At 43.7% G+C, this 26,805-nt stretch overlaps 1 protein-coding gene across 13 annotated transcripts in view; it reads right to left on the minus strand.

Annotated features, from left to right (window-relative positions):
- Positions 1-26,805, minus strand: part of RIMBP2 (RIMS binding protein 2) — a 438,584-nt gene that overhangs the window by 161,144 nt on the left and 250,635 nt on the right. For all 13 annotated transcript variants that reach the window (XM_029619910.1, XM_029619911.1, XM_029619907.1 and 10 more), the window contains 2 exons: positions 24,913-25,002; positions 13,830-13,952 (listed from right to left, as the gene is read on the minus strand). In XM_029619910.1, the coding sequence (XP_029475770.1) occupies positions 13,830-13,952; positions 24,913-25,002 (213 nt within the window). The remainder of the gene's footprint in view (positions 1-13,829; positions 13,953-24,912; positions 25,003-26,805) is intronic.

Below are 26,805 nucleotides of genomic sequence, written 5' to 3' on the forward strand. Positions count from 1 at the left end.
CGTACTCATGCAATTCAAACATGCATTGTCCTGGCAGTGCCATTCTTTTTTAACCTCCTAATGTATTCCAGTTTTTTTTTTCCCCATTTCTAGAGTCATTTCAATGGCTGCTATCCACATTTTTCTTTTAACACAAAATTCCTGGGGGATTGATATGCCAACCTTTCTAAATGCTGCTCAGTTACACGGGGACGGGAGTCTAAAAACGTAGATGGTGAGCTCTTGCCCTACTGAGGCCCTTGCCCAATGGAATTCACTCCATGTACAAAATTCAATTTCATTACCCTATCAGCTCCAGTCTGGGCACAAGCATTTCCTCTTAAATACTCTTCCAATTTCATCCAGTGCCTTAGTTTTGCTATTGGCAATGTCACAGCCAATTCTTCCGCGAAGTATTGGTTGCGATGTCATAACTAAAAAGTCAAATGGAAGAGTTGAATGACATCATCAAGTTCCAGCTAGCTGAGCAAATGAACTCAATCATTTGCAAATACCTTTATTTAAAAAACAAAAGGAAATCAGAGGGAAGTGGAATGTATATATTATTTTTAATTGTGACATTTATAGCTGCAGCACTAACATTAGTACAAGCTCTTTAATGACATGCACAGCCCTATTCCTGACGATAATTAGGATGTGACACTCAGAATGAAATGCAAATTTATTTCATGTTAGAATGATGATCAAAATAGGCCTCATACTTGTACATTTTGCTCTTACATTTCTGTATGGCCATAGATGAGGAGGGCGGAGAAAAAGAAAAGAAAAGGATTCGAACAGATGAAAGCAAAACAATCATCATCCCGTGAAATCTACTAACTAATATCAAGCCTGGTCCACACATTGGTGGTCTTTATAGAAAATGTATCCTTGCTGTGTTATGCAATGCATATGTTATCCAGATTGATATTTATACTGTCAGAAGATCCCCATGAAATATTTACAACAGAGATTCTGATGCCTGCTAACTTGGAACTGACCTGGAAGATTGATCGGAATATGTAACTATGTCTTAATGCTGTATTTGCTACAAGTTCAAAATCTGTAGGGAGTCTGCAGGTTAAACAAGAGAACCCCCCTCTCTTCCCCTGATTGCTGAAGACTTTTCCACCCGTGATAGGTCAGCGCATGGCGTGTTTCTGAAAGATGGCAGTTGGGTTCCCCGGGATCACTGCCACTGACTTCATCTACACAGGTTGAGGAACGTTTGATATTCTAAACCACATCCCTAGCCGAGATCATCCCTAACTCATCCCAGCTACCCATGCCACACTTTCTATAAACAAAATACAGAAAGTAGGTGTTCAGGTTTTCCCCAGTGCTGGCCTACAGTATAAGTGCACAAGTCAGCTCTGTCTTGATCAGTAATTTAATGGAACATTTTTGGTACAGTTCTTCACTCAGCTGTATTTGCCAACAGTCTGAGGTGGATGGGGGCTATTGGCTTTCATGTGGATGCAACAACTAAACCCCTCCTTTCAGGGGCATTTCTCCAGGGATATGCACTTCCTCTCAGGTCCAACATTTGATATTATGAACTCCAGCTGTGGATTTTTTTAATCCATAAAATTGATAAATTGAAAAGAAGAATATTAGCATGCAATATTCAGAACCACCCATGGATTTACCAATCTACGGTGAAATCAGTTTGAGGATCCGAAGAGTCAAAGATGCTTTTGGAGCTTCATGAATAAAGAAAGGACTCCTTTTACAGGCCATCTCATTTACATGACTCCAGTATCGAAAATACTACTTACTGTGGCAGTAAAAATGTATACACTGAAGGGGGGCAATATCCAGCTAACTAGCAGTCACACCCCTGAATATACCTGGCTATCTTAAAGTTAGCTGGATATGTTTATCTGGTTAATTTTAGGACAGGTCAGCTGGACAATGTATCCGGTTAACTCCGCTCCTCCCCCAAACGCTTCCCACCTGCCCCTGACTTACCCAGCTAGAAAGTAGCCAGATAAGTCTCGAAATTTGCCGGTTTTGTCATTTAGAAGAATAACTTTTCAGATAACCATCTAAATGGCTTTTGAGTACTCCACCTCTGAAATGTTTATTTTCTTCTATTATCATCATTAGCACTTCAGCAGAAGAACCCAAAAAACTTGCACACTTCCTTTGTAATCCAAATCTGGGCAGGTTATTATTATGCCAGTGGCATATTGAATATAATTCATGCCAATTCTATCATTCCTTTAAGGCTGAAAGAATAGTTTCCGAACTGATCCAAAAGTTACCAACCCTCCCTTCTTAGGGAGAAGAGTCGCTCTTTGATCTATTTTACCTCTTTCTACCTCTTCCCTCTAGCAAATTCCCTTTCTATAGGAAATTTAAGAAAGACACCTCATTTCTTTTGCAAACTGCACTAAAGAGCTTTCAAACGTAGTGACGTATTTGTGACATCAAGAAGAAATCCCATACTTGTTAAAAGTGCTAGAGTGTGCCCTGTTTTGTAACCATGGGAAAAATGCTTTGTACATTGGGCCTATAGACTTGAGTAGACTAATGCAACCATCCAACTCAAAGCCAAGACAAGCAATCCGGAAACTCCAGGATAGCTGAGAAATTTGATTGATATCCCAGATAAACTTCAAGCTCTACCTTTGCAGGAAACGTGTTTCTTTAACACGTGTGCATGCAGCATTCTTCCGCAGGTGGCTGATGAAATGTGCTCCATTTTGATAATCTCTAATACAATTTTAGAAAGCGAGAGATAACCGAAAAAGACTTTGAACCGGAGCAAATAAAATACTTCCCATCGGAAGGCTCCCAAAGTACATGAATGTCCGGCAGAGTGAAAATTACTTCCAGCTGTGGGGAACAGAAGGTCCACCTGCCGAGAATGAGATTCAAAGTCCGTGTCCATTAAAGAGAAAAATCACACACTGTAACTTTCAGTGAGCTCAACCTTAGGGCCTGATTCCCATTATGTGTCTCTGGGAATAAAGCTTAGGAAATCAGACTTTCTTTTCTTCTCCGGTAATGTGCCTTTAAGTGTCTATTCATACGCCTACATTGAGCATCCAGAGCAATGGGACCTACAATATCTATGCAAGCATCTCCATGAATGTAGACTGGGGGAGGGGCATGCCTTCTAGGCAACAAACAGAGATATAAATGGGGAAATCACAGGGAAGAGAGCTCATTGCTGGGGAGAGCATTTTCAGTAAATGAGGCAGTGCCAATTACTTTAGCATTTAATGTCAGCTGGCAGGATGCTGGACCTCCTCTTTAATGTACGGCTGCAGGGAATTCAGATGGGAAGGGAGGCGTGTGCTTTACTGAGGGATATTTAAGCCATAGAAAGCGGGAGCAGAAAAGAGGCTGGACGGTTAATAGCTACCAATGTGTCACTTCCACTGCTAAACCCCAGCAAATGAAATGCCCCTTCTGTTGATTAGATAATGGAACGAGGTTTAAAATAGCTGATTTTAGCAATAGGTTTCACACAGATGGCAGTGACGACTGTGCTAATTAAGCCAGCTTGTATCTGTGTCACATTGCATCCAAACAGAATCACGGCAGTAGGGAACAATACAGCCTCTCTAGTCTGACTGTCACATCACTGGGTTACTACATAATAGAAGAAACTCTTATAGGAAACCAAGCGACTTGCCTAAGATTACACAAACACAGTCAGAGCTGGAACAAGAACCCCTGACTCCTCCTCTTCTCTTGCATTCAATAGATCAGGGGTGGCCAAATCCGGTCCTCAAGGGCCACAAACAAGCCTGGCTTTCAGGACATCCACAAAGAAGATGCATGCATACGATGGAGGGGCACCACATGCAACTCTCTCTCACACGTATTCACTGTGGATATCCTAAGCACCCAACCAGTTTGTGGCTGAGGAGCGGACTTAGCCACCCCTGCTACAGACCATGACTCCCTTATCAACTAATAGTGGTGAGGTGAAGTCTGGCCATATGAAATGAACAGGTAGCCATGGAGAGGTGCCCATTTCACCCTCATCATAGCTGAGGCTAATTACCATCCTACTTGGAAGGGTTAGCAAGCAAAACAAGGACATGCTTGGAAGCAAGGAAGAAAACCACCTTTTTTTTTTTTTTTTTTAACAGATGGATATGCATTCTGTAGGGCTGAGACTAAACCAGGAAATTGTTGTTTATGTATTTATAGTAGCTGCCCTTAGCTTGATTCTGTAGCAGTACAAATCAGATTACGTCGCCATCAGCCAGTCAATCACACAACAACAGAAAACTAAGTCTTGCTTCCACAGTCTGATTAACATGCTGAAAACCATTCCACAGAGAAGGGCAGGAATGCAGTCAGCCACTTGACGCAGGCACAGACATATGTTGCACCACGACTCCACAGATGCCACTGGCACTGGGGACAGCCCCACAGTCCCTGCCAGCTGCCAGAAATGAACACACGTGCCTCGGCGGGATCCGGCATGCAGCGCAGAAAAATAAACCGGCACAGCATCAGACTTAGAGGACTTATCCTCTGTTTTCACCAAAAGCCACACCTGGTGAATACGACGCAATATTTAAAAGCGCACATGGAAGGATATGAAATAAGCCATGTATCAGTAAGAAATATTACTTTTAGAGGCAACTCTTTTTCAAAATTCTTTTGGCTGATCCTCTGAAATTCCCTTGGGCCCCCTGGAAACAACAATGGTAAACAGAGACACACACCTCTCTCTGAGGGGCAGAAACCTGCAAAGGAGCAGCCTTACACCCTTCAATTACAGGCCACTGGGGACAGGAGCTTTCCAAGAGCCCACGCAGCTACACACATGGCTACCTCCCCGCATAAAGGGAGAGTACATGGCGGGAGGATGTGCCTCATTAAGAGCTGAGCAGAATGAGCATCAGGATAATCAAACAACAGTTTTAACCGACTACGATTAAAGCTAAGCTCACCTTGAAAATCCTCGGCTAACTGGCTGAGCATGTGCGCACGTTCACTGGCGTACAGTCAGTCCTCCTCTTCGGAGGGCGGAACTTATGCATGCACACGTCTTCACATATTTTATAAATTTAGTGCTGATTGCGTCTCGATTCCACCCCCTGGAACGCTTCTCCACAATGCATGTGAAATCAGACCTGAAATTAGATCACGTGCATACTTTAGCCTGCGCTAAGCCCAGTTGAATTTTTGAACAGCCATAAAACCTGAACTTACAAACGTACGTGGCTTTGAAAATTGCCCCTTCCCCCCCCCAGTGGAGTGTTCGACCCTTTCAGGGAGAGTGCGCTGGTACTTGCCACCTTGGCTTTTGGACCTTGACTGTGAAGGGCAGGTGCAGTCTTCTTATTCTGAAGAGACAAAACAAGGGGCTCAGTGGAGCAGTGACTTGATGGAAAAGGTGAGGCCCTCACAGACATTCTTGCAAGAAGTGAACCAATGGCTTATGCTTCCTGATTGCAATCGTAAAGCCTACCCCATGATCCAGATTCTGAACCCGAGAACAGAATCCACTGCATCTTGACGGTTTTTTTTGCCACTTACAAATTTTTATTTTCTCATGTTCACGTGGTGGTGCTTGGTTTTATTGTGAAGAATTTGGCATTCCAGTATTTGTGGATGAAGTGCTTTGAGAGGTAAGTTTCTTTGCTTAGCTCAGTGCTACAGGCTCCTAACCCTCCTCAAAAATAAAGGTGGAAAAGGCATTTGCAGCAGTAAAGGATGAGTGCTGCCAAACTAGGTGCATATCAAAAGTCGATTTTTGTTGCAGGATAAATGAACCTAGTCTTAAAATAGTCCAGTGCACAGATCTGACCTTCTGCCTTGCAGAATCCCCATTGACAACTCAGCTCCTGACTCTTCCTAACCCAGCTCCCAAACTGAGGTACCAAAATAATGATGCATGAGCCTCTGGTCCTCCTCTCGAGATGCCCACCTTGTAAAACAGTGCTCTTCTGCCCCAGGCAACATTTCTACCACATTTCCAAACTGAAGCGGAGTTTGCATGGCTGTCAGTGTCATCACTCCGTGTTAATTCGGTGCACATTAATTGGTCTGTGATGCTTCACAAGTCTAAATACAATGTAATAGCACTGCGTTAAGGCATGACCCACAATGAGGGCGAGAATACTGATAACACAGGCAATTAGCCAGCAAGTGGCAGGGTGTGCTAAAAGGGTTCCAATTTCCTTTTGGTATGGGCTGTCCAAATAATAAAATTATTTTAGGGTACAATAACTGTTATGATTCCTGCCCGCGGAGCTACTCCCCACAAGCAGGCCTCTCACCTCCTGTGCTGCCTTCTCAGACACAGCCTGGAGGCCGCCGACGCTGGAGCCGGTTCGCGGCAGTTGGGACCTCCTGCCGACTTGCCGCACCACGCGGCCCGGTCCACCACCACGTTTCCAACCTTCTACGCGGCCAGGAGGTCGCTCCTAGCCCTGTTCTCCCTTGTGGCAGGGAGCCGTGAGTCGGGCCGCCACCGCTGGGGCCTATCCTGAGGCCTGGGGCTGCCCCCGAATGATCCTTTGCGGCAGGGACACCGCTGTCAGGCTCTCCCTGCTTCTCTGCGGCAGTATGGCTGCTCTCCTAGGTCCTGCCCTCCTCCTATGGGGCAGGCCTGCGTCTTCTTTCCCTTCTTAAAGGGTCAGCGTAGGTGGGGTCCTCCTGGCCCCACCGGAAGGCAGCTTCACCTGGTTTCCTGTGTCATCCCTATAAAAGGGCTTCTCCTGCACTCCTGTGTGCCTTGCATTGGAGTTACTTGCTCCTGGAAGTCTCGTCTTCCAACGCTTCATTAAGTCTTCGTTCTTCGTTGGAGCTCCATGTCTCGTCTGCTTCCTATGTCCGTGGTTTCCTGATGTTCCATGTCTTCATGTTCCTAGTCCAGGCTTCCTGATGTTCTGAGGTTTCGCTCCTCCTTCGTCTGTGTTTCTGAGTCCTCCTGATCCTCCAGCTTCTTTGGTTCTCCAGATGACACCTTGCCTTGTCATTGGAGTCTCGTCTCAGCTGGATTCCCTTCCTGTGCTTCCGAGTCCTCTTGACCCTCCAGCTCCTGTGGTTCTCCAGATGACACCTTGCCTCATCATTGGAGTCTCGTCTCAGCTGGATTCCCTTCCTGCGCTTGTCCCGCTCGCCACGTGGTCAGTTACCAGCCTCTTCAGGTTGTGTAGGGCGCACAGGGGACAGGGTGGTCCGTGACCAGCCCATTGGGTCCGCCCATGTAGGTGGGCTGTGTAGGGCGCCTTGAGACACAGTGCCAATGTCCGAACCTTCCAAGCTTTTCGTCTCGTCTAGACTCTTCCAAGTACCTCGTCTCGTCTAGAGTCTTCCAAGTTCCTGGTCCACATCCAGAGTCTTCTCGTCTCGTCTTGAGTCTTCTGTGTCACAAGGCCTCCGTCTGTCCTCATCCTCAGTCCGGATTGCTGCTTCTTGCCGATACCTAGCAGCAGGTCCGAAAGGGCTGGGAACGGTTGGAGGACTGTTCAAATACCAACATAGTGTTGTTGGCTTCCAGAAGCATGCATGTCCGGCAGAGGGTCAGACTTTGTCTTCACCCATGCTGGGACACGCCTCGCCAACCCTCGGTGCTGTCTTGGATTCGTCTGGGATCGTGCCGAGGCCCAAGGGCACACAATCCCCTCAAATGGGATCGCTCTCCTAGCATTCCCAAATTATAACAATAACATGGCATCACAATAATTCTCGTAAGGCTAATTTTGATTTGCTCTAATGAAGGGTGTGTAACTCCCAAAACCTAGTCAAGAAATGTATTAAGCTAATTCAATAATAAAGGTTTTGCCTTATTTTATTTTTTAGATGATCTTTATTTCTGTACATTCAATTAAACTACAATAATTCTAAATAAATACAGTAAAGCTACTTTAGGGAAGCAAATATTCAAAAAGAGAGGAGTACAACAAGAGCAAATGAATTCTATAATCTTTTACCTGTTGGTAACAATTATCAAGCATAGCACTAGACTCTGTATTTGTCACTCAAAAACTACGGTACAAAAAGAATTACACTTTTCCCCCACTGCACTGCCACCTACAGAAGCTAAGAAGTTTCTAGCTCATTTGAGAGAATATGTTGCAATTCAACAGTATCTCTTTGCAAGAGTATTGAACATGGGTTGCCAACACGTTGTCTTGCAATTCACTCATGATGTAACGTTCTGTGACACTGTTTATGACCGTTTTCTTCTTTAACCATGTGTTGGTCATGTCTGTCGCCTACTCACTGGGAGTCTGGTCTGGAGTTTTCATAGACTGCTGGGCAGTTCAGGACAACTAATTTGATCAGCAGTTAATGGTTACTCATTAAAGGCATAAAGATCTCCAAAATTGGAGATTGTGTGCCATATTTTCTTTGCTCATAAATCAATCTGCTTGAAATATCTTTCAAGAGACTCATTTGAGCCTTGATCAAGTAAGATATTCATGATCAAGATACCCCTTAAAATCAATCAGAGCAGAGGAGTGGGCTGAGAACTAGGGAAGCAAGGATTCAAATGCCACTTCTCCCACTGATATTCCTTGTGACCTTGGGCAAGTCACTTCAAGGGCAGTCATTGGACAAAATGGCAACCTGGGCAAAGTTTGCTTTCAGAGCCTCCCCTTCCCTTTCAGGCTCATATGTTCACAGACTCAAAAAAGTTAGGTTCCACATTAGGCATTACCACCCAGGAAAAAGATGTAGGCGTCATAGTGGATAATACATTGAAATCATCGGTTGAGTGTGCTACTGTGGTCAAAAAACAGAGAATGTTATAATGCCTCTGTATCGCTCCATGGAGAGACTGCACCTTGTGTGCAATTCTGGTTGCCGCATTTCTTGTGTGCACCTTGTGTGCCACACCTTGTGTGCCGCACCTTGTGTGACCTTGTGTGACTGCACCTTGTGTGCCGCACCTTGTGTGCAATTCTGGTTGCCGCACTTCTAAAAAAATACAGTTGCACTGGAGAAGGTACAAAGAAAGGCAACCAAAATGATAAAGAAAATGGAACAGCTCCCCTATGAGGAAAGGCTAAAGAGGTTAGGGCTGTTCAGCTTGGAGAAGAGACGGCTGAAGGAGAATAAGAGAGAGGTCTGTAAAATCATGAGAGGACTAGAATGGGTAAATATAACTGGTTATTTGCTCTTTCAGATAATACAAGGACTAGGGGAGCACTCATGAAGTTAGCAAGTTGTGCATTTAAAACAAACTAGAGAAAATTCTTTCACAACACACAATTAGGTTCTGGAAATTGTTAACAGAGGATGTGGTTAAGGCAGTTAGCTTAGCTGGGTTTAAAAAAGGTTTGGACAAGTTCCTGGAGGAGAAGTCCATAAACTATTAGTCAAGTTGACTTAGGGAATAGCCATTGCTATTACTAGCATCAGTAGCATGGGATCTATTTAATGTTCGGGATCTTGGCAAGTACTTGTAACCTAACTGACCACTGTTGGAACCGGATGCTGGTCTTGAAGGACTGTCGGTCTGACCCAGTATGGCAATGTCTTATAAGCAAGTGTAACAGTGACGACAAGGAGAATCGGATGATAGCAAGCCCTTTATTAAAATGCCTGACTCTGGCCGAGTTTCGCTCCCTTGCACAAAGCTGCCTCAGGGGCAATTCATTTATCCAGGACTTGATTTGGTCAATGTGGAAGATATCAAATTGATTATGCCTTCGTCGCAGATGAATTCTTTCTCAGACTAATAGACTTTCTCTTATCAACATAGCGTTGCTACGTGATACCAGCGTTGGAGTAAAAAAATGTTCCGTATATAGCAAATTCAAACGAACGAGCCGTCTTTCAGCTAGTCAAGCATTTTAATAAAGGGCTTGCTATCATCCGATTCTCCTTGTCGTCACTGTTACACAGCTCACTGGATCGGTTACCGCTTTGCTTTTTGGGTCCATCCCTTTTATAAGCAAGTGTGGCACTCAGGGTAGTCACCCTGATTACCCAATCCTGGTCACTTTACCATCCATTGCCTCAGATACAAACTTAGGAGTCTATTTACTAAGCCATGGTATTCCACCACCGGAAAACATTTCATAGGATTTACTAAGCTGAGGTAGAGTGCCGCACGTTAGTGAATCCCTCTGGGAAAAATACTACAGATTAATAAATAGACCCCCATGTTTGTACCTAAAGCAATGAAAGGTGAAATAACCAGGGCAGTTAGACGGGGTCACAGCTCAAAGTATCATTTCTATTTACATTTTTGGCCACCTCAGGGAGTGGCAGTGACGGCTGAGGGAGAGGTAGTTTGACTAGATCCACAACAATTACAGTATTACCAGGGGAGGGGGACTCTTGGGCCCTTTAAACACATAGCCCAGGAGCATCAAGACGTGTGTTAGCATCCTGATGTTCCTGGGGAAAGTTACCGACACCTGTTAAGGTATAGCTCACTTCTGATCAAATATCATGGCTTGTAGTCTTCACCGCAAGACACACTATTTGACCTGTTCCACATGCATTTCCATGCATATCATGTCATTTAATACCCTCATTGTGTCAGGTTTTTCTTTTGGGAGGGGAGGGAGAGAGAACGCGCAGGATTTCATATTCTGCCCATTATCTGTGCAGTAAAATCTTATTACAGCCTTTAAATGACCCCCCCCCCCCTCCACCTCTTAGATCGTAAGCCCTGTCTGGGGAAGGAACCTACCTTTTGTACATGAATGTGTAACTTTCTTTGAGCTTAGATTTGGAAAAAGTGATTAATCAAATTTAAAAAACTCCAAATCCAAGCATTCATAAACACAAATCTGAAAGCTTATTTTTCCATAATCCAATTATATTCACCTTGTACTGAAACTACATGTGCCTTGAAGAGCCTTGCGTAGAGCTAATATCATTGGAACTACTTTCAGTTTATCTTTGCCATATGTTGTGTGTGTGGAAATTCTCTTTAAGTGTTAAAATTGTTCAAGAAACCTGGTAACAAGCTCAGTTTCCATGAGCTCACCAGCAAACACATGTGTCATAAATTCCTATTACTGCCAAACAACAAAGGGAAACACACCTTGGTATAGTCTTTTGCTTACTGAAAGAAAATCTATTGCACTGCAACTGCTGCTTCTATGAAAATTAAGCTGGATTTTTACATCAGAAGAGGTGAATTCAAAACATTTTTTCTCTAGTAGGCACTTAATTGCCCATGTTAGTCAACAATGTGCAGTTGTTCTCTGATAGTTCATGATGAAGAGATAGCCGGTATCCTAGCTATTTGGGCTCTCAGTATGACGTTGGTAAAATTGTTTTCAGCCCTTTTTGAAACTGAATAGTAATAATGATATTGTGGATCATGTACTGAGCACAAGCAGCACAATTCCATGGCCAAAGTCATGAAAATTATCATGGCTAATGGTAACACAACATGAGCTTGGTATGTAATTGCATTCTCCTAAATCCATGGTCCCCAAACTGGTCCTAGAGAAGCTACTAGCCAATCTGGTTTTTGGGATATCCACAATGAACATGCATGAGACAAATTTGAATATGCTGCTTTGAAATGTATCGCATGCATATTCAGTGTCTAGCAGCTCCTTTTGGATTGGATTGGGGGAACGCTGACCTAGCTAATGAGCAGCGTTGCTAGTATTGATCATTTACTTAGACTAACTTCCCAGAAAAGGACTGTGTTCTCCCGGTCTTCATTCCAAACAGAAATCTAATTATACAGAATGAAAAAGGAACCACAGTCTACAGCTCTGTTCAGTGAGCAAAAGGTTTCTAACCTACATTCTCTGTGGTCATACCAATCAGAGCCAGCAGAGGGCGTGAAAGACATAGAAAAGTTTGCATGTTAAAGCAGACATGTGAGGGGAAAAAAAGTGTTTCACTCTCTGGAAATGATTCCTTTCCTAGCGTTCTTAAGGATTTCACCATGCTGTTTTCCTGAAAAGAGACACTTTTTAAAAATACTCATTTTTAAAGAAAAAGCCAGATACTGTAGGTAACTCAAATAGGCAACTAAATTGAAATTATTCCAGGTCTGTCCTGGACAAACAGGGATGAGATCAATGGTTTTCAACCTCAGTCAGAGGGACCCCTCCCAGCCAGGATGGTTTTTGGGCTTTTCACAATGAACATGCATGAAGTATATTTGCATGCAGGGCCTCCATTGTCTGCAAAAATATACCTCGTGCATGCTCATTGTGGAGATCCCGAAAACCAGACTTGCCAGTCAGGTCCTGAGGAAAAGGGGGGGGGGGGTCAGAACCATCTAGATCATATCACAAAATCACCACTCATAATTTAGGTGATACTGGAGAGATGCAACAGCATTTTAAAAGTTGCAAACAAGGTAGCGTGGGGGGTGTCTGACAGATAGCGCCTGGAAAATGTTCCAGAAGATTCAGAGAAACGAATCTGAATATTCTTCTCTTCTTGCATAATCATGCAGAGTACCACAAAAGTGAACTCTGACGAAGGCAAGGCTGAAAGCCAATGAGGAAACCGCTGGCACATTTCTCTGGATAGCTCCCTTCCGACAGCAGGGCACACTGTGGCCGCCCTCACTTTTAGCTCTTCTGCAGAAAACACAATTGGGACTGGAGTTGCTTGGTGCATCTGTGCTGCAGTGTTCTAGGGTTTTATGGAAGTAAAGTACCTTGGTACGAAGAAATTCTATAAAAACGACAGACATTTTAAAGAAAAAAAAACTAAACAATATATAAATTGGTGGTTTTCAGCCTTTTTCTCTTGGAACCCAGTGGGGAAAAAAAACTTTTCTCCTCAAGACCTAATGGAAGAAAAACACTCTCAACCCTCCTTCCCTGTCCTCCATTGCTCATTCAGTACTCCTCACCCCATTCTTCAATTCCCATTATTCATCCACCTACTCTCACCACGTCCTATCCCCTATTGCTCATACTCGCCATCGAGCCTCCATTGCTTACTCCGCCACTTCCCCAGCTCCCATTGCTCGCTCGCGCTCTCTCCATACTTGAGGGTCCTGCAGATTCCATGTGGCTCTCAATTACTTTGAACTGTGCGGTTTAAGGCGACCGGTGATCATTTGACAGTTCTCCTTCCTCTCTCTACGACATCCTGCAGCCAACTTTTCCTTGTGGCACTCTCCCTCTCTTTCGCTATCTAATGGCACTATCTCAAGTGCACACACACCTTAGAGGTGCCTGCACTCCCATGCCTCTCAGCACTCATCACAAGAACAGGGTGGGCCTATGGTACCAAGGGGCTCAAACTTCCAAAAAACTGCAAGGGAACTGGCAGAGGAAGGTGGCCACATGTACTTCCTCAAAACCGTGCAGAACAGCTGAAACAAGGATGGGGACAGGAATGGGGCTCCAACCCGGTGCCTAGCATGCCACAACCCAGCATCGGCTCATGATTCGGAGTCTGAAAACCAATTGCTGTAGAAGGCTCTCCCATTATACAGTGGCAAAAGCAGAATTTCAAAGAGCTCTTGCAGAGCCGATTATTTGTATGCTGAGATTCTGCTTTTGGAGGGTCATTTTCAAAGGGACTTCTGCGAGTAAAATGGTGCTTTACCTACGGCAATGGCCCTTTAGAAAACTATGTGACTGATACTTGCGTAAAATTACATGCACCCTTTTCATGCATTCCAAGGGCTGGAACCTGGGTGAGGTTGGGTCTTGGGTGCACATTTTTTATTTAAAAAAAAACGCATAGAAATTCTCTAAGCAAAAAGTATGCGTACCACAACAGCAGGTGCAACTGCATGCAGGGTAGTTTGCCGGAATAAATTTCAAAGCGGACATATGGGTGCAAGTCCATTTTGAAAACTGGCGTAACTTATGCGCAATGTTACAAAATAACCCCCCAAACAAATGTCATTATACATATTCTTAGTAGAAGTAGATTTTATTCACTGAATTGTTGTCCCTAGAGCTGAAATTTACCTTTAGGACCTGCTCTAGGTTCTCCAGCTTGGCTTGGAGCTGGTTTTTCCCCTTCAAAGCCAAATCTCGTTCCTTGGTCACTTTGGTGAGCGTTTCTCTAAGCAGATCATAGTCTGATTTCACCTATAAAACAGAAGAAATGCTTCCATGAAGTGAAATACTCAAGAACTGAAATGAAGGAAGAAAAGATAAATCCATTTTGTAATTGTACAAAGTAACTACTCAAGATTTCTAAACTGATGTCCCATCAGGCTCAATGCGTTCCTCAACCACCACTGTTGGGAAGTAAACGGACAGCTTGGTTGTGCCTGCTGATCGCCTCTCTCACAGGGAGGACAATGGGCTGCATGGATCATTGATCGGACCCCCATTTGGCAGTTCTTAGGATTTTTACAGAAATCTTGAAGTCCTTACGCTTCTGTACCATATTTCTAAGAACCTATCAACTGCTTAGCACTTTCAAATAAAGTACAAATATGCAAATAACACTTTTTCTTTTCTTTTTCTTTTTTTTTTTTTTTTTTTTTAAGAGGGGGGGGGAAGTCAATTGATTCCCATTATCAGTGCCCTCATTATAAGTTTGACATAATTGGTTTTTCACCACCCGAATAATCCATTAGCATAATGAAAAGAAAATAATTCTCAGATATACTATTTCTCAAACAGTTCAGATTATAAAGATCTTAGTAATCCAAGGAATATCATCAACAGGCCAAAGAGAAGGCATATTTCTAACCTAATAGTAGAAATGTGTTTTCAAGAGACCCAATACATTAGCATTATCAAGGCAAGCAAAATCAGAGAAGTAACATTTCTGAGGCTGGCTTAGGCTGGTCAGTTATGTGAGGGCCTATATTTCATCTTGGTTCAGTCTGAACCTAAACTGTTCGGGGAACCCTATTATATGTCTTTGTTGAGATTTGTTTGAGTGCAACAAATCAGAAAAGAAAAGCAGCAAAATGAAAGAAATCTGCTTTTTCCACGAGAACTAATGCAATTACTGTCAACCTACAAAATATTTTGCTCTGAAGATAACGTTTTCCATCCTTTTCCCTTTCAGACTCATCATCTTTATAAGCGTGAAGACTATTTACAACAGGCGAGGCATTAAGATAAATAATGGATTTTCAGACACCATCCAAGTCTAGCAGACTTGCTATCATATCACTAGATGTGACATTGTTCAAGAACAATGCGCTGGATAAAGGAGCTGATGAGACTTTGTCTTCAAGAAGAAACGGATATTCTCTTGATTCTCAATGAGTTTCTCTCATGAAATGATTGAGAAAAATCGGGAGTAAAGAAGATGTCAGCATTGTCTGACCTTGTCTTGAACTCCTTTGCTGAATGGCTAACACCTAATAAAGGTAGGGGCAATGGATTGCACCAGCATGTGCTGTTGCTTCCCTGAGATTTCACCTGAGATAGATGAATAAATAGGAACATAATGAATTAAACAGCTCCTCCTTTTTTGTAAAAGCACATCGGAACCTTTTTTTGGGTGCTATAATACTTTGGCGGGGATGGGCTAAATGATTCCAATCCCCTTCTCAAGGGACAATGCTCCCTTTAACATATACCCTGCTGTACACATTACTGCCTGCAAGGCTGGCTGGTACACAAAGGTTTCAGTAGACTGTGAACAGATGTACAATTTGCTATGATCAAAGTTGGGATTTAATGTGAACCATGGTGATAGCTGGGGCATACAACACAGAGGTCATGGTCTGTCTTGTTTTAATGCAATCAGTTGTATCCTCAACATAAACAGAAGGTTAACAAATAATTCCTTTTCCTCAAAAACTTTCTGTTTGTGATTTTAGGATGTTTCCAAGTCATGAAGTGACCTTTGGGTCCTGATATAACTACAGAAATTGGACTGGCTAACAGAAGTGGCATGTTTATACTGTCTTTGCTTTGGGTCTTCAACTACTACAGTCCTGAAAGGAATTCTTGCTAGGATAAGCTGCTACAATATTATAATAAAAGTAAAATACAAGAAAGGTTATATTTGTTTTGCAAATTTACTATTATGGACACAGCAGAATACAAGATGTGTGCTTATGGTCAAAGAAGGGTTTAGTGTCCAAGGCTGAAGCATAATCAATATCAATCCTAGGAAAGGATTTCCCATCCCAAATTTAGTAGCGCTCATCACATGCAAAATCATGTTGATGAGGCTATTGTCTATTCTCCCATTGCAAAAAAAAAAGTGAAGCTGAGGCACACATTTTTACTCACCAACAAGTGTACAGAAAAGCAGAAAATACTGCTTTTCTGTACTTCCTCTGACTTAATATTGTGATGATATTAAGTTGGAGGAACTAAAAAATTAGAAATGTCCCCAAAACAATTTTAAAAAATAAAAAGTGTGCCTCGAATGAAATAATCAGAGTTTGTAAAATGGGTAGCTTGGAACTTGTCCCTTGTGAACGTGGTTAAAAGTGTGCGTACTGGATGACAGCGTGCGTGCCTCCAGCCACATCAAAAGTGGGCTGGGTTGGGGTGGGCACAGGACAGTACATGCGGGGATTTCATTTTGAAATGCCTCTGCGTACATCTGGGTGCGCACTTTGCACCTACTTCAATGCGCCAGCTCCCAAGGCCTGTGCTGATTTTTCTTCCTTGATGCCACCAGAAGATCACCATGCCACAGGACCAGGAGGCAAAGAGAGGGGGAAGGGAGGACCAGGAAACAACCATGGGGGGAGGGGGGTGGTAGAAGAAAAAGGATCTGTGGGGATCTCCATTTCTGATCTGCAATCTCCAGAGGGGAACCCACCATAATTTACTGCTAATGGATGCCAAAGTCTTAAAATCTGCCCTTGGCGCTAGCAGCAGGACTTCTCCCTAGTTATGCTGGCGTGGCGTGCACATACAGTCTCTGTTCTGTATGAGAGGCGCTATCAAGGCCTTCTCCATTGGGGGAAGCTTACGGAGCAACAAGCAAATGTTTTTAACCCAGGTAAACATGTTTTGAAAATTGTCTGTCACCCCTCCACTACTATGCAGTCAAAGTGTGCCCTGTGCTGACTCCTGTCCTGTTGAGTTGGGTACAGAGATGATTTGTGGCTTTCCAGGTGCTCTGGTCTTCCTGTGCCCCTAGAGGAAGCTTCTCAGTCTCTCGAATGCCCGTGCTAATCCCAGTGGCAAACTCTCCAAGTCACGTCTGCCACTTCTCCTCACAGGTAAATCACAGGTATGGTGTTAAATACATCCATTGTCATGAAGAAATTCTTATGCAACGTCAGGCATTTTGTATTTTTTTGCCACACTGTGACTGCGCACAGGTTGTTTAATGTCCTCTATTACTTCCTCTCTGGCTGGCCATGACTCTTTAGACATTCAATGGCGCTGTTCCCATAAAAAATGTTTTTTCAATTTCTCTTAAATAAACTGTAATAATTGTTTGAATACACTTAGGGTGGGATCTTGTTTGGGATAGCTGTTCCAGCAAGGACATACAAGCTGTTGAGATGCGTTGGTTTAAGGCGACCACAGAGAATTTGGAAGTTCTCCTTCCTCTCCCTAATACATCCTGCAGCCAACTCCTCCTTGTGACTCTCCCCCACTAATGGCACATTTCATGTGCACAGACTCCTTAGGGGGTGCACTGGAATGAACTATCCATCTTTTTCTTAGGCATGGATTTAATTACTATTATTTGTACACTAGTGAGGGCTCTAGAACTTACACATTACATTTACCAAAATACAAAAATATTCAATAGACAAATAATAGAGAGAATGAACACAAAGTAACTGGGGTTTTTTTTAAACTGCACATGGCATGTTTCATTGAGGAATCTATTTGAAAGTGTTACCAGAAACTGCTGGAGTGTAGACACCCATAACAATTAATTAATAGCTCTGTGTAACAAAACTGGTAATGCTACTTATTTCATGGTACGGTTAACAAACATCCCAATTAAATTTAGATACGTGCACCCAAAACAGAACACCCAAGTCGTTTTCACTGACGAAAGGTTTCCTTGCCTCTGCTGGGATTCTGTACAAGGAGATCTGTGCAGGAGCTCGTCAGAACCCTACTGTGATTATTAGGGATGTGAATAGTGTGCCCGATCGTTTTAAGGATCGGGTTCGGCTGGGGGGGGGGGGGAATCTGATCGTTACGAGATGTGAATTGGAATCGGTTCCGATTCCAATTCACATCACTAATTTTTTTTAGTCAGGCCCGCACCAATAAAAAAAACCCCACCCCGACCGTTTAAAATTACCCCCGTAGCCTCCCCCACTCTCCCGACCCCCCCAAAAACTTTTTACACATACCTGGTGGTCCAGGGGGGCCGCGGGCAGCGATCTCCCGTTCCCACGCTATCAGTTGCGCTAAAAGAAATGGCGCCGATGGCCCTTTGCCCTTACCATGTGACAGGGCAAAGGTAGTGCCAGCGCCATTTTGATTATTGGCAATACGGCCCGCGTGCAGGAGATCGCTCCCGGACCCCCGCTGGACCCCCAGGGACTTTTGGCCAGCTTGGGGGGGGGGCCTCCTGACGCCCACAAGACTTGCCAAAAGTCCAGCGGGGGTCCAGGAGCGACCTCCTGCACTCCGGCCGTATTGCCAGTATTCAAAATGGTGCTGGCGCTACCTTTGCCCTCACTATGTCATAGGGGTCGACCGGCGCCGATGGCCCGAGAGCGAGAGATCGCGCCAGGACCCCCCCACTGGACCACCAGGTAATTTAAAACATGTTGGGGGGGTTCGGGAGGGTGGGGGATTTGTTTTAAAGGTCGGGTGGGTTTTAGGGTTGTTTTGGTGTGCCGGTTTTCCCGCCCTCACCCCTCCCCCGATTTACGATTTTTCACGATAAATCGGGGGAATTTCTATTGTATCGCGACTCTAACGATTTTTGACGATTTAAAATATATCTGACGATTTTTTTAAATCGTCAAAAAACGATTCACATCCCTAGTGATTATTCCTTTGTGTGGGAGTCAGAGTGTGATGGGGACTGGGTGTAGAGTAGACATCGTCAGGGCCAGTGGAAGAACTCAAAGTTTGGACCTTCACGCACACACACAAGCTTGCATTGGTCTCTCATCTTATAAGGGAGATTTAATTTCAGGTCACATCCAGGCAGACAGGAACAGTCGGGCTATGGTGCTTACAGATGAGTAGAAACCACCTGTACAGCAAAGGGAGATTAATAACCTTATGTCTGCTAACAATTACAGCAAATACAATCAACATTCCTGGGCATGCTACAGAATGTTATGTTGGGACACACGATTGTGTGTGTATGTGTGTGCACGTGCACGTGTGTGTACTAGCTCAGCATTGTTTTTAAACATAAATGAATACAGGTTTCTTTATAGGGTAGAGAGAAACTGTGATGATATTACAAATTAACCTTCTGGTACACGGCAAGTATTTCAAGACCACTTAATTGCATAGCTGGCTTGGCAGGTGAGACGTCTAAATTTCACTGTGTTGAGAGTTCACCAGTACAGTATTCTGGGTGAAGGGAAGTGAGCTTCCTCAGCCTCTTAAGTTTTAGCCATTGCCAATCACAGAGCAGAAGGGACTTCCCCAAATCTTCGTGCCTCTTCACTTCCTGCAAGCAATAGCATGAACGCAGCATGGATATAACATGCTAAGAAGCCTAGCCAGAATGTGACCGTCTTGACAGTGATACGCAACGCCAATAGACATGTCTATATGTGAAGTAGAATTGGCGTTTGACCTGCCAACTTGCATACAGACACGTGTGTTCGTGTAGGGACGGATACAGAAATGGCGATGGCTAGAACGTGAAAGAAGCAGGTGCGTTCACTCCCTTTACCTGAATGCTTTACAGGTACTGGAGAACTCCCTTCATGTTTTCATTTTATTTGCCACAGAGTAATTTACATGTCTCGCCATTTTGGTTTCCTGCCTGCCAAGTCAGTAACACAATTAAGTGCTCCAGACACACTTGCCGTGCACCAGAAGGCAAGTTTGTAACATCATCACAGTTTCTCTGAGCCCTGCAGACAAACCTTGATTAATTTATGGCAAGTACAATGCTGAGCTGGCAGATGTGAACAGCTGGCCACGTAGGCTGCAGATCTTTAGTATGCACGGCATAAAATAATACATTACAGGAAGAACAAAGTAATACCTCAGTAGGTGAACATTTGTCAAGGGAAGATCACTCCCTTAATGACCTCACAATCAGGGCCCTTAAAGAACAGTTCTACAGCTGCATTTGCATTTTATTATTCACTTGTATTTTCTGGCAAAGTCATTTTTAATTCAGCCATTTTCAGACCCGATGAAGAGAGCGTAGTGCCCAAAAGTGAGTCAAGAAACATATGAAATCAGTCCAATAAAAACCTGATCAACTATTTATTTTTTAACTTTTATTTTCGTGCAGAAATATACAAGACAAAAATTTTTAAATTAAAATGTTGAACTACTTTGCAGCAAACATAAAAGGATTAGTACAGACATTGGGGCTTTCTCATCCATTATCAGGCATAGGCCCCCTTGGAACTCTATAAAGTTTTATTGTTTCTGTCTCCGCTGTCAACCCTCCCATCCTATCCTTTCACTAAGCTGTGACTTCATGGCATATGCAGTCAATCTGCATGCCTACTCCACTTTCTGCTATTTAAACCAGGTCTCACTGTTCTGTCACTTTATTCAACTGATTAAGGGAGAAGAACTCTTGAAAGCTCATCACAGACGTATTGAGGTAGTCCAACAAAAGGTCACACCTACCCCGTTGTTGACCCTTATTTCTCCTATATCGCTGAATGCTATAGAGTACTGCAGTTAAAATTGATAAGAAATGTATAGGACTGGATACATTTAGGCAATAGTATCAGAAAACAAGAGGCAAAAAAAAAAGAGAGGGGAGAGAGAGACAATATGACACTATATATCTCCCGCTGTAAGAGGGGCAATTTCAACTCAGGGTGGGGTTGTTTTTTTTGGGGGGGGGGGGGCAGTGTTACAAGGGTCTATAGACCCCTGCACCCTAGGAAGACCAATGTAACACCGGCCCACCCAAAATCCACCCTGAGTTGAAAGTTACGCAGGTAACATGCCAATGTGCACCACAATCGGCCTTTGCAAAACTCGGGGTTGTGCACGTAAGTCTTGGCCCCTGCCTTGCCCCTTTTCCGCCTCCTTATTCTTGCCGGTATGTACGCGCGTGCTTCCCAGCTTCTTAAAACTTGCGTTGCTGGCGAGTGATGCGCCTACATGTGTGTGGGGCCCCTTTTTGAGCGAACAATGCTTTTAAAATCTACCTGATAATGTGTTAATAATTACGGTAGGCTCAAATGTATGTTAAAACGTGACCATCGTATCTCTAAACTGCAGACTGCACGTCCGAGGTGTGCCTTAAGTCATCGTGGAATTCCTAAAGTCTCCTCATCTTGCTATTTTCAAAAGGACGGTGTTCGCCTCCAGATCAGTTTAGTTTTACTTGCACATTCATATATAAAAAAAAAAATCCAAAAAGGATTAATTTGGGTGATCTATGAGCACTATCCACTTGCTGCCTGAAACGAAAGACTTCAAAACGCATATCTGGGGTGCAATCTGCATTTTAGAGATCTGATGGTCAGGTTGTAAGATACGTCTGATCTTACCACAATTATTAACATATTATACGCTTAAACCTCTTTGAGTTATCTAGTATTGCGGATTAATTTATGTATATGGATATCCCCACCAAATTCAAAATAGTAACAGATCAGCAATGTCCGCTTACTTGAACTGAAGACAATCTTGTGAAAATCAAGTTATTACATCAAATCTTCATCTTGATTTGCCACTTAAAATGGGCCTCATATTGGATCATTTCTTCTTTATTCTGAACCATCATCCAAAATCTACCCCCCCCCCCCCCAATGAAGGGTCAAGGGATGTGATGGGGCTGCACCCCGGTTGTCCTGGCAAAATACATACAGGAAATGTTTTTGTTAACTCCAGGCATGTATTTCCCAGCAAGAGTCTGCAGCTGCAAACTCTGAAGGTGCTTACGTACCCACAAATCCCTATCAGGCAAGACATTTCCAAAGGGAAACCCTAAGGGGGGTTCCCTTTGAAAATGAGCTTGCACACACACAGGCACAAAGTACCCAAGGACCTGCAATTTCTGCGGGGGGTGGGGAGGACAAGAAGAGGGACTGAAAATTGCCCTCATTAAGTTTATTTCGTATTACGAAAGAGAATACCAACTCGAGGGAACAGAACAAAATTCTTCACTCGGCACACGATTACACCTCTGCCCTTTGAGTATCAATTACCTCTGTGCAGGCCTTGGCGGAAGGAACAGGCACGAAAATATCTGTGCATTTGAAATCAAGTGCCCCGATAATGACTCTCACTCTTTTAATCACCGCAGTGCGTGAGCCGTTTGCCAAGTAAAAAAAAAATCAGAGCAAAATTATGGTGCAGACACGTGGGACAGCTTTCCAGGCAAGGCGGCGGCAGCAGCAGTAACTACAGAATTTAAGGAAGCCTAGAACGAGCACACAGGACCCTAACTTGCAGAGAAGTAAAGGGAAAGTCAGAGGTCAGCTGGGGGCGGGAACAGCAACTTTCCCTCCAAGGAGTGACAGAGATGTGCAAATGTTTGGGTTTTTTTGAGTGCGCAACAATTTTTTTTTAAAACCAACAATTTTTGAGTGCCAGTATGAGCGTTGCATATCTGTATGTAGCACCAAAAAAAAAATGAATGTGAGCAGCCAGGTAAAAACCTGTGAGCAACGCTCCGAAATGTATGAGCAATCGCTCGGGTGCTCAGCTTAGAGAGAACTATGGTCCAGGAATGCAACCGGGCAGAACAGATGGACCCTAATGGCTCTTATCCGCCGTCATTTCCTGTGTTATGCTTGGGCAAGGCCCTGGCTGTGCCTTCTAGAATGGCGGCACTGCGGTGCGCAGAATTTAATGGTCAAAGCAACCGAAAACATGAGCTGCAAAGCCACGCAGGAACCGCGTGCTCCGTCTCTGCCGTCTGGGGGGGGGGGGAGGGTGAACAATGGCGCATGTCCTTTTGTAAATCCCGTGCACACGTTGCTTGCCTCCTCCCCTGACCTCAACACCCCCCCTGGAAAATTCTCTTCCCAGCCTAGGTAAAAATGTACAAACTTTGGACGCTCGCGCACCCGTCCAGCTAGAGAGAGCAGGGCCTCAGGGTCCCGCTGGAATTAAGTATGGAAGCTACGGAGGTGGCTGGCTTGCAAACAGTGGGAGGAATATATCCAGAGAGCCCCTTCATCCAGGGGAATTGCACACCCCTCCCCTTCTGGTCTGGAAGTGCGGTATACGAGGGGTACCCCCTTCCCTTCTGATCTGGAAGCGCGGTATACGAGGGGTCCGCCACTCCAGCTGGAAATCCAGCAGAACCCATGGGTCGGTCATTTCCCAGACAGCACACGGCAGCGCCTGAACTAACGTGTTCTTTCCATGCATCCATCTGGACTATGAAGATTCATTATGGGAGGAAAGGAAACACTTGGGCAAATGTATGCTGCTGGCGAGGGTGGGCTATTTACATAGAAACATTGCTTTTCCAACTCATCTCCTCTCTTTCACAGTTAATTATAAGTAAAAATAAAAACCAACCTAATTCCAGACAGCTGATGAGGCCCAGCGTCTGGCGGGAGACCTGCTGCCAGTCTGGCCTTTTGAACTTGCACCACAATGCATCTTGCTATTTCTAGTCCTGCTTCCTCTATTTGAAATCAACACTGCAGGTACCAAAATATGCCCAGTGGGAGTATCAACAGCTCCAGCACTCGTGAACAGTCTCCTCCCGAGTCTGGGTCTTATTAAGGCATTGTAGGCATAAGAGAGGAATCTTTTAGAAGCTTGGCTATATTCTGTATTCCATCTTACATGCAGCTGGTTTGGTTTTTTTATGTTCCTCACCCAAATTAATATTTTCAAAGCCAGATGCCCTGAACTTTCCTGATGCAGTAACTTTTGTTTCATGGCCAATTAGCGAGTGATGTTTCAGAGGGCAGTATGCATTCAATCCAAATTCACTGCATGTTTACAGCTTAAATGTGAAGTGTGAAAGGTATATTAAACTGACACTGCTCCTGTTGCATCCTGACCTTCCACGCTGTCACATCCAGTTTTATGAAAGGGATATTACCACTGACGCTGCTCCTGTTGCGTCCTGGTCTTACACGCTTTCACCATCCCGTTTTGTGAAAGGAATATAACCACTGACGCTGCTCCTGTTCGGTCCTGGTCTTCCACGCTTTCACCATCCCGTTTTATGAAAGGAATATTACCACTGACGCTGCTCCTATTGTGTCCTGGTCTTCCACGCTTTCACCGTCCCGTTTTGTGAAAGGAATATTACCACTGACGCTGCTCCTGTTGTGCCTTGACCTTCCACGCTTTCACCGTCCCGTTTTGTGAAAGGAATATTACCACTGACGCTGCTCCTGTTGTGCCTTGACCTTCCACGCTTTCACCATCCCATTTTGTGAAAGGAATATTACCACTGACACTGCTCCTGTTGCATCCTGGTCTTCCATGCTTTCACCATCTCATTTTGTCTTGGGACTCTTGCTTTCTTTCTCATTGACAAGAAGCAATGAGATGGGCTCAGCTGCCCAGAAGCTTAGAGAGGACTTCAGAGTTCCAGAAGGAGGACTCTAACGAGTTAATTTTAAAAGGAGTTGCATGTGTAGATCTAACATTCTACTGTTGCAATTTTCAAAAGCCATTTATGCACATAACATGTGTGAATATCCTATGGACAATTCAATGGCATATGTTGTAGCAATTTTCAAAAGCCCACTCACTCGAGTAAAGTGCATTAACACATGTAAAACCCAATTTTAAATGTGTAAATCTTTTTAAAATCAGGCCCAAAATGTATAACATGCTCTTAAAAAAAAAAAAATGTCTTCCTGTCCTGCTTCAGGTCTTTGTGGATGCAAACTGTTTAAATGCTATGTGCAAAATTAAGAAGGATGACTTTTTCAAAATGTGTTACAGTCATTATCAGAGCCCTGGAAAAGTGAAAGATGCCATCTGCCAGCTCCCTGCTTTTGTCAGTTTTGCAACATGTCGGCCGCGAGCACATTGAGAACACTGACATTACCTGGTCGTACTGCAGTGCCTTCTGGGAAAGGCTCGCATAATGAAGGTTCAGGCGCGTTCTCTCTTGCACAGCACCTTTCAGTTCATTTTCCTGAAAGAGAAATAACAGGAGGATGGGAGTAAGTAGATCTGTTCTTGCTCTGCTGATGAATATGTGCAACAAAGTTAGGCCAGAACGGTGTCGGGTGGGATGGGCACCCAAGAGCAAGCTCTACTGCTGGCCTAAAGGAACATGTAGTCTAGACTGCAATAGAAGGCCCGGTCCAAGGCCCAAATCCTTTGACACTCGGCTTTATCTTATATTTTTCTCTGTTTTTTGATTATTGCAATCTGCTTAGCACGTTATCTCGATATAAGTGGAATATAAATATTTTTAATAAATACAATAAATAGCGACTAAAAGAAAAGGGGGCTAAAAAAGGTGAACATGAATAGAACAGGAGCTGACAGCAAAGGCCAACAGGCTCTGGGACTTCTCCACCAACTTTCTGGTGAGTGGGGCTCGAGCAGGTTCAGTTTGGGTCGGAAACCTGGGAGAGCCAGAGGAGAATAATTGGGCAAAAGAAAAGATCCATTTTTGTAGTTTGAAAGCATGGTGATTTTTTTTTTTAAGTGGTCTATTTTTAAAAACAAACTACATGTAATATAATGTAAAAGGAGATAACATTATTAGATAAGAGACTGACTTTTGTCTAAGGATGTCAGATTAGGAAAGAAGCATTCTGCATATATTGTTCCACAATAGCATGCAATATAATCTTTTCTTTGTCCACAAATCATACAAACTCTGATAGCCATGACCAGCTGAGACAGCTACATTCACTCTGTCGTGAAGACAAGCTACTTCCACATCCAAGCAAAGAGAATTGCCACCGTCCCCTCCACCTCCTTACAATGCTGTGGAAGATGCTCTGTTAAACACCACATTTTATTGGACTCCTATCAAAATGTATCATTGACAGACCAGGACATGAAGGCCGTGCTGACCTGCATTCTGTTTCTGCTTCCTTTCCGGGGCAGGTGTCATATGGATCAGAGCTGTTTTCATGTTCCAGCTGGTTAGTCTTCAGTTAATTATCTTCCACAGTATTGTGGGGTGGGAACGAGAGGTCTCGGCGCGTGCTTAAAATAGTTTTTGCATGAACTTTAACTTCTTTGGATTATGCTTTCTCAGTTTTAAGCCATTCTATTTTTGTAAGCTACCAGAGTCTCACTAACCAAAATATCATCTAAGACAGTGGTTCCCATACCTGTCTTGGAGGACTCCCAGCCAGTTGGGTTTTCAGAATATCCACAATGAATATGCATGAGATACATCTGCATATCATGGAGCGTTGCAAATCTATCGCATGCATATTCATTGTGGATATCCTGAAAACCTGACTGGCTGGAAGTTCTCTAGGACAGGTTTGGGAACCTCTGATCTAAGATATTAGAAAGGCCACATAAGAAGAGTTTTGCCAAATGATTATGTACATTTTATTAACCATTAAAAATAACCTTTTCAGTTTTAATATGGCAGATTTGAATCTTTATAACTACAAGAACATCTGGAGATTTACATCTGGTTTAGGTACAGTTACTCAATAGTTCCTGCAATACGATCACAGAACTGTTTAACCTAAGCATTAAAAATACTAGATAAACAGCTCACAGAGAAAGAAACCAGTGTTTACAAAATCTAGGTCAGCATGCAATCTCTCTGATCCAATGATGAAACCATTTTGTGTTTGTATTTTATATTTCATCCTCGTGTATGTCGTCTTCTCTATTTGTCCAAACAAGTCAACTTACCAATACGCTTCTGCCCAGCTAACAGCATGCCATGCATCTACCGGTGCAGGGCCGGACTAAGAGGCTGTAACAGACACTTACTATTGCACAACCTGGGCAG

Source organism: Rhinatrema bivittatum, chromosome 11 (genome assembly GCF_901001135.1).
Source record: "Rhinatrema bivittatum chromosome 11, aRhiBiv1.1, whole genome shotgun sequence".
Taxonomy (NCBI): Eukaryota; Metazoa; Chordata; class Amphibia; order Gymnophiona; family Rhinatrematidae; genus Rhinatrema; species Rhinatrema bivittatum.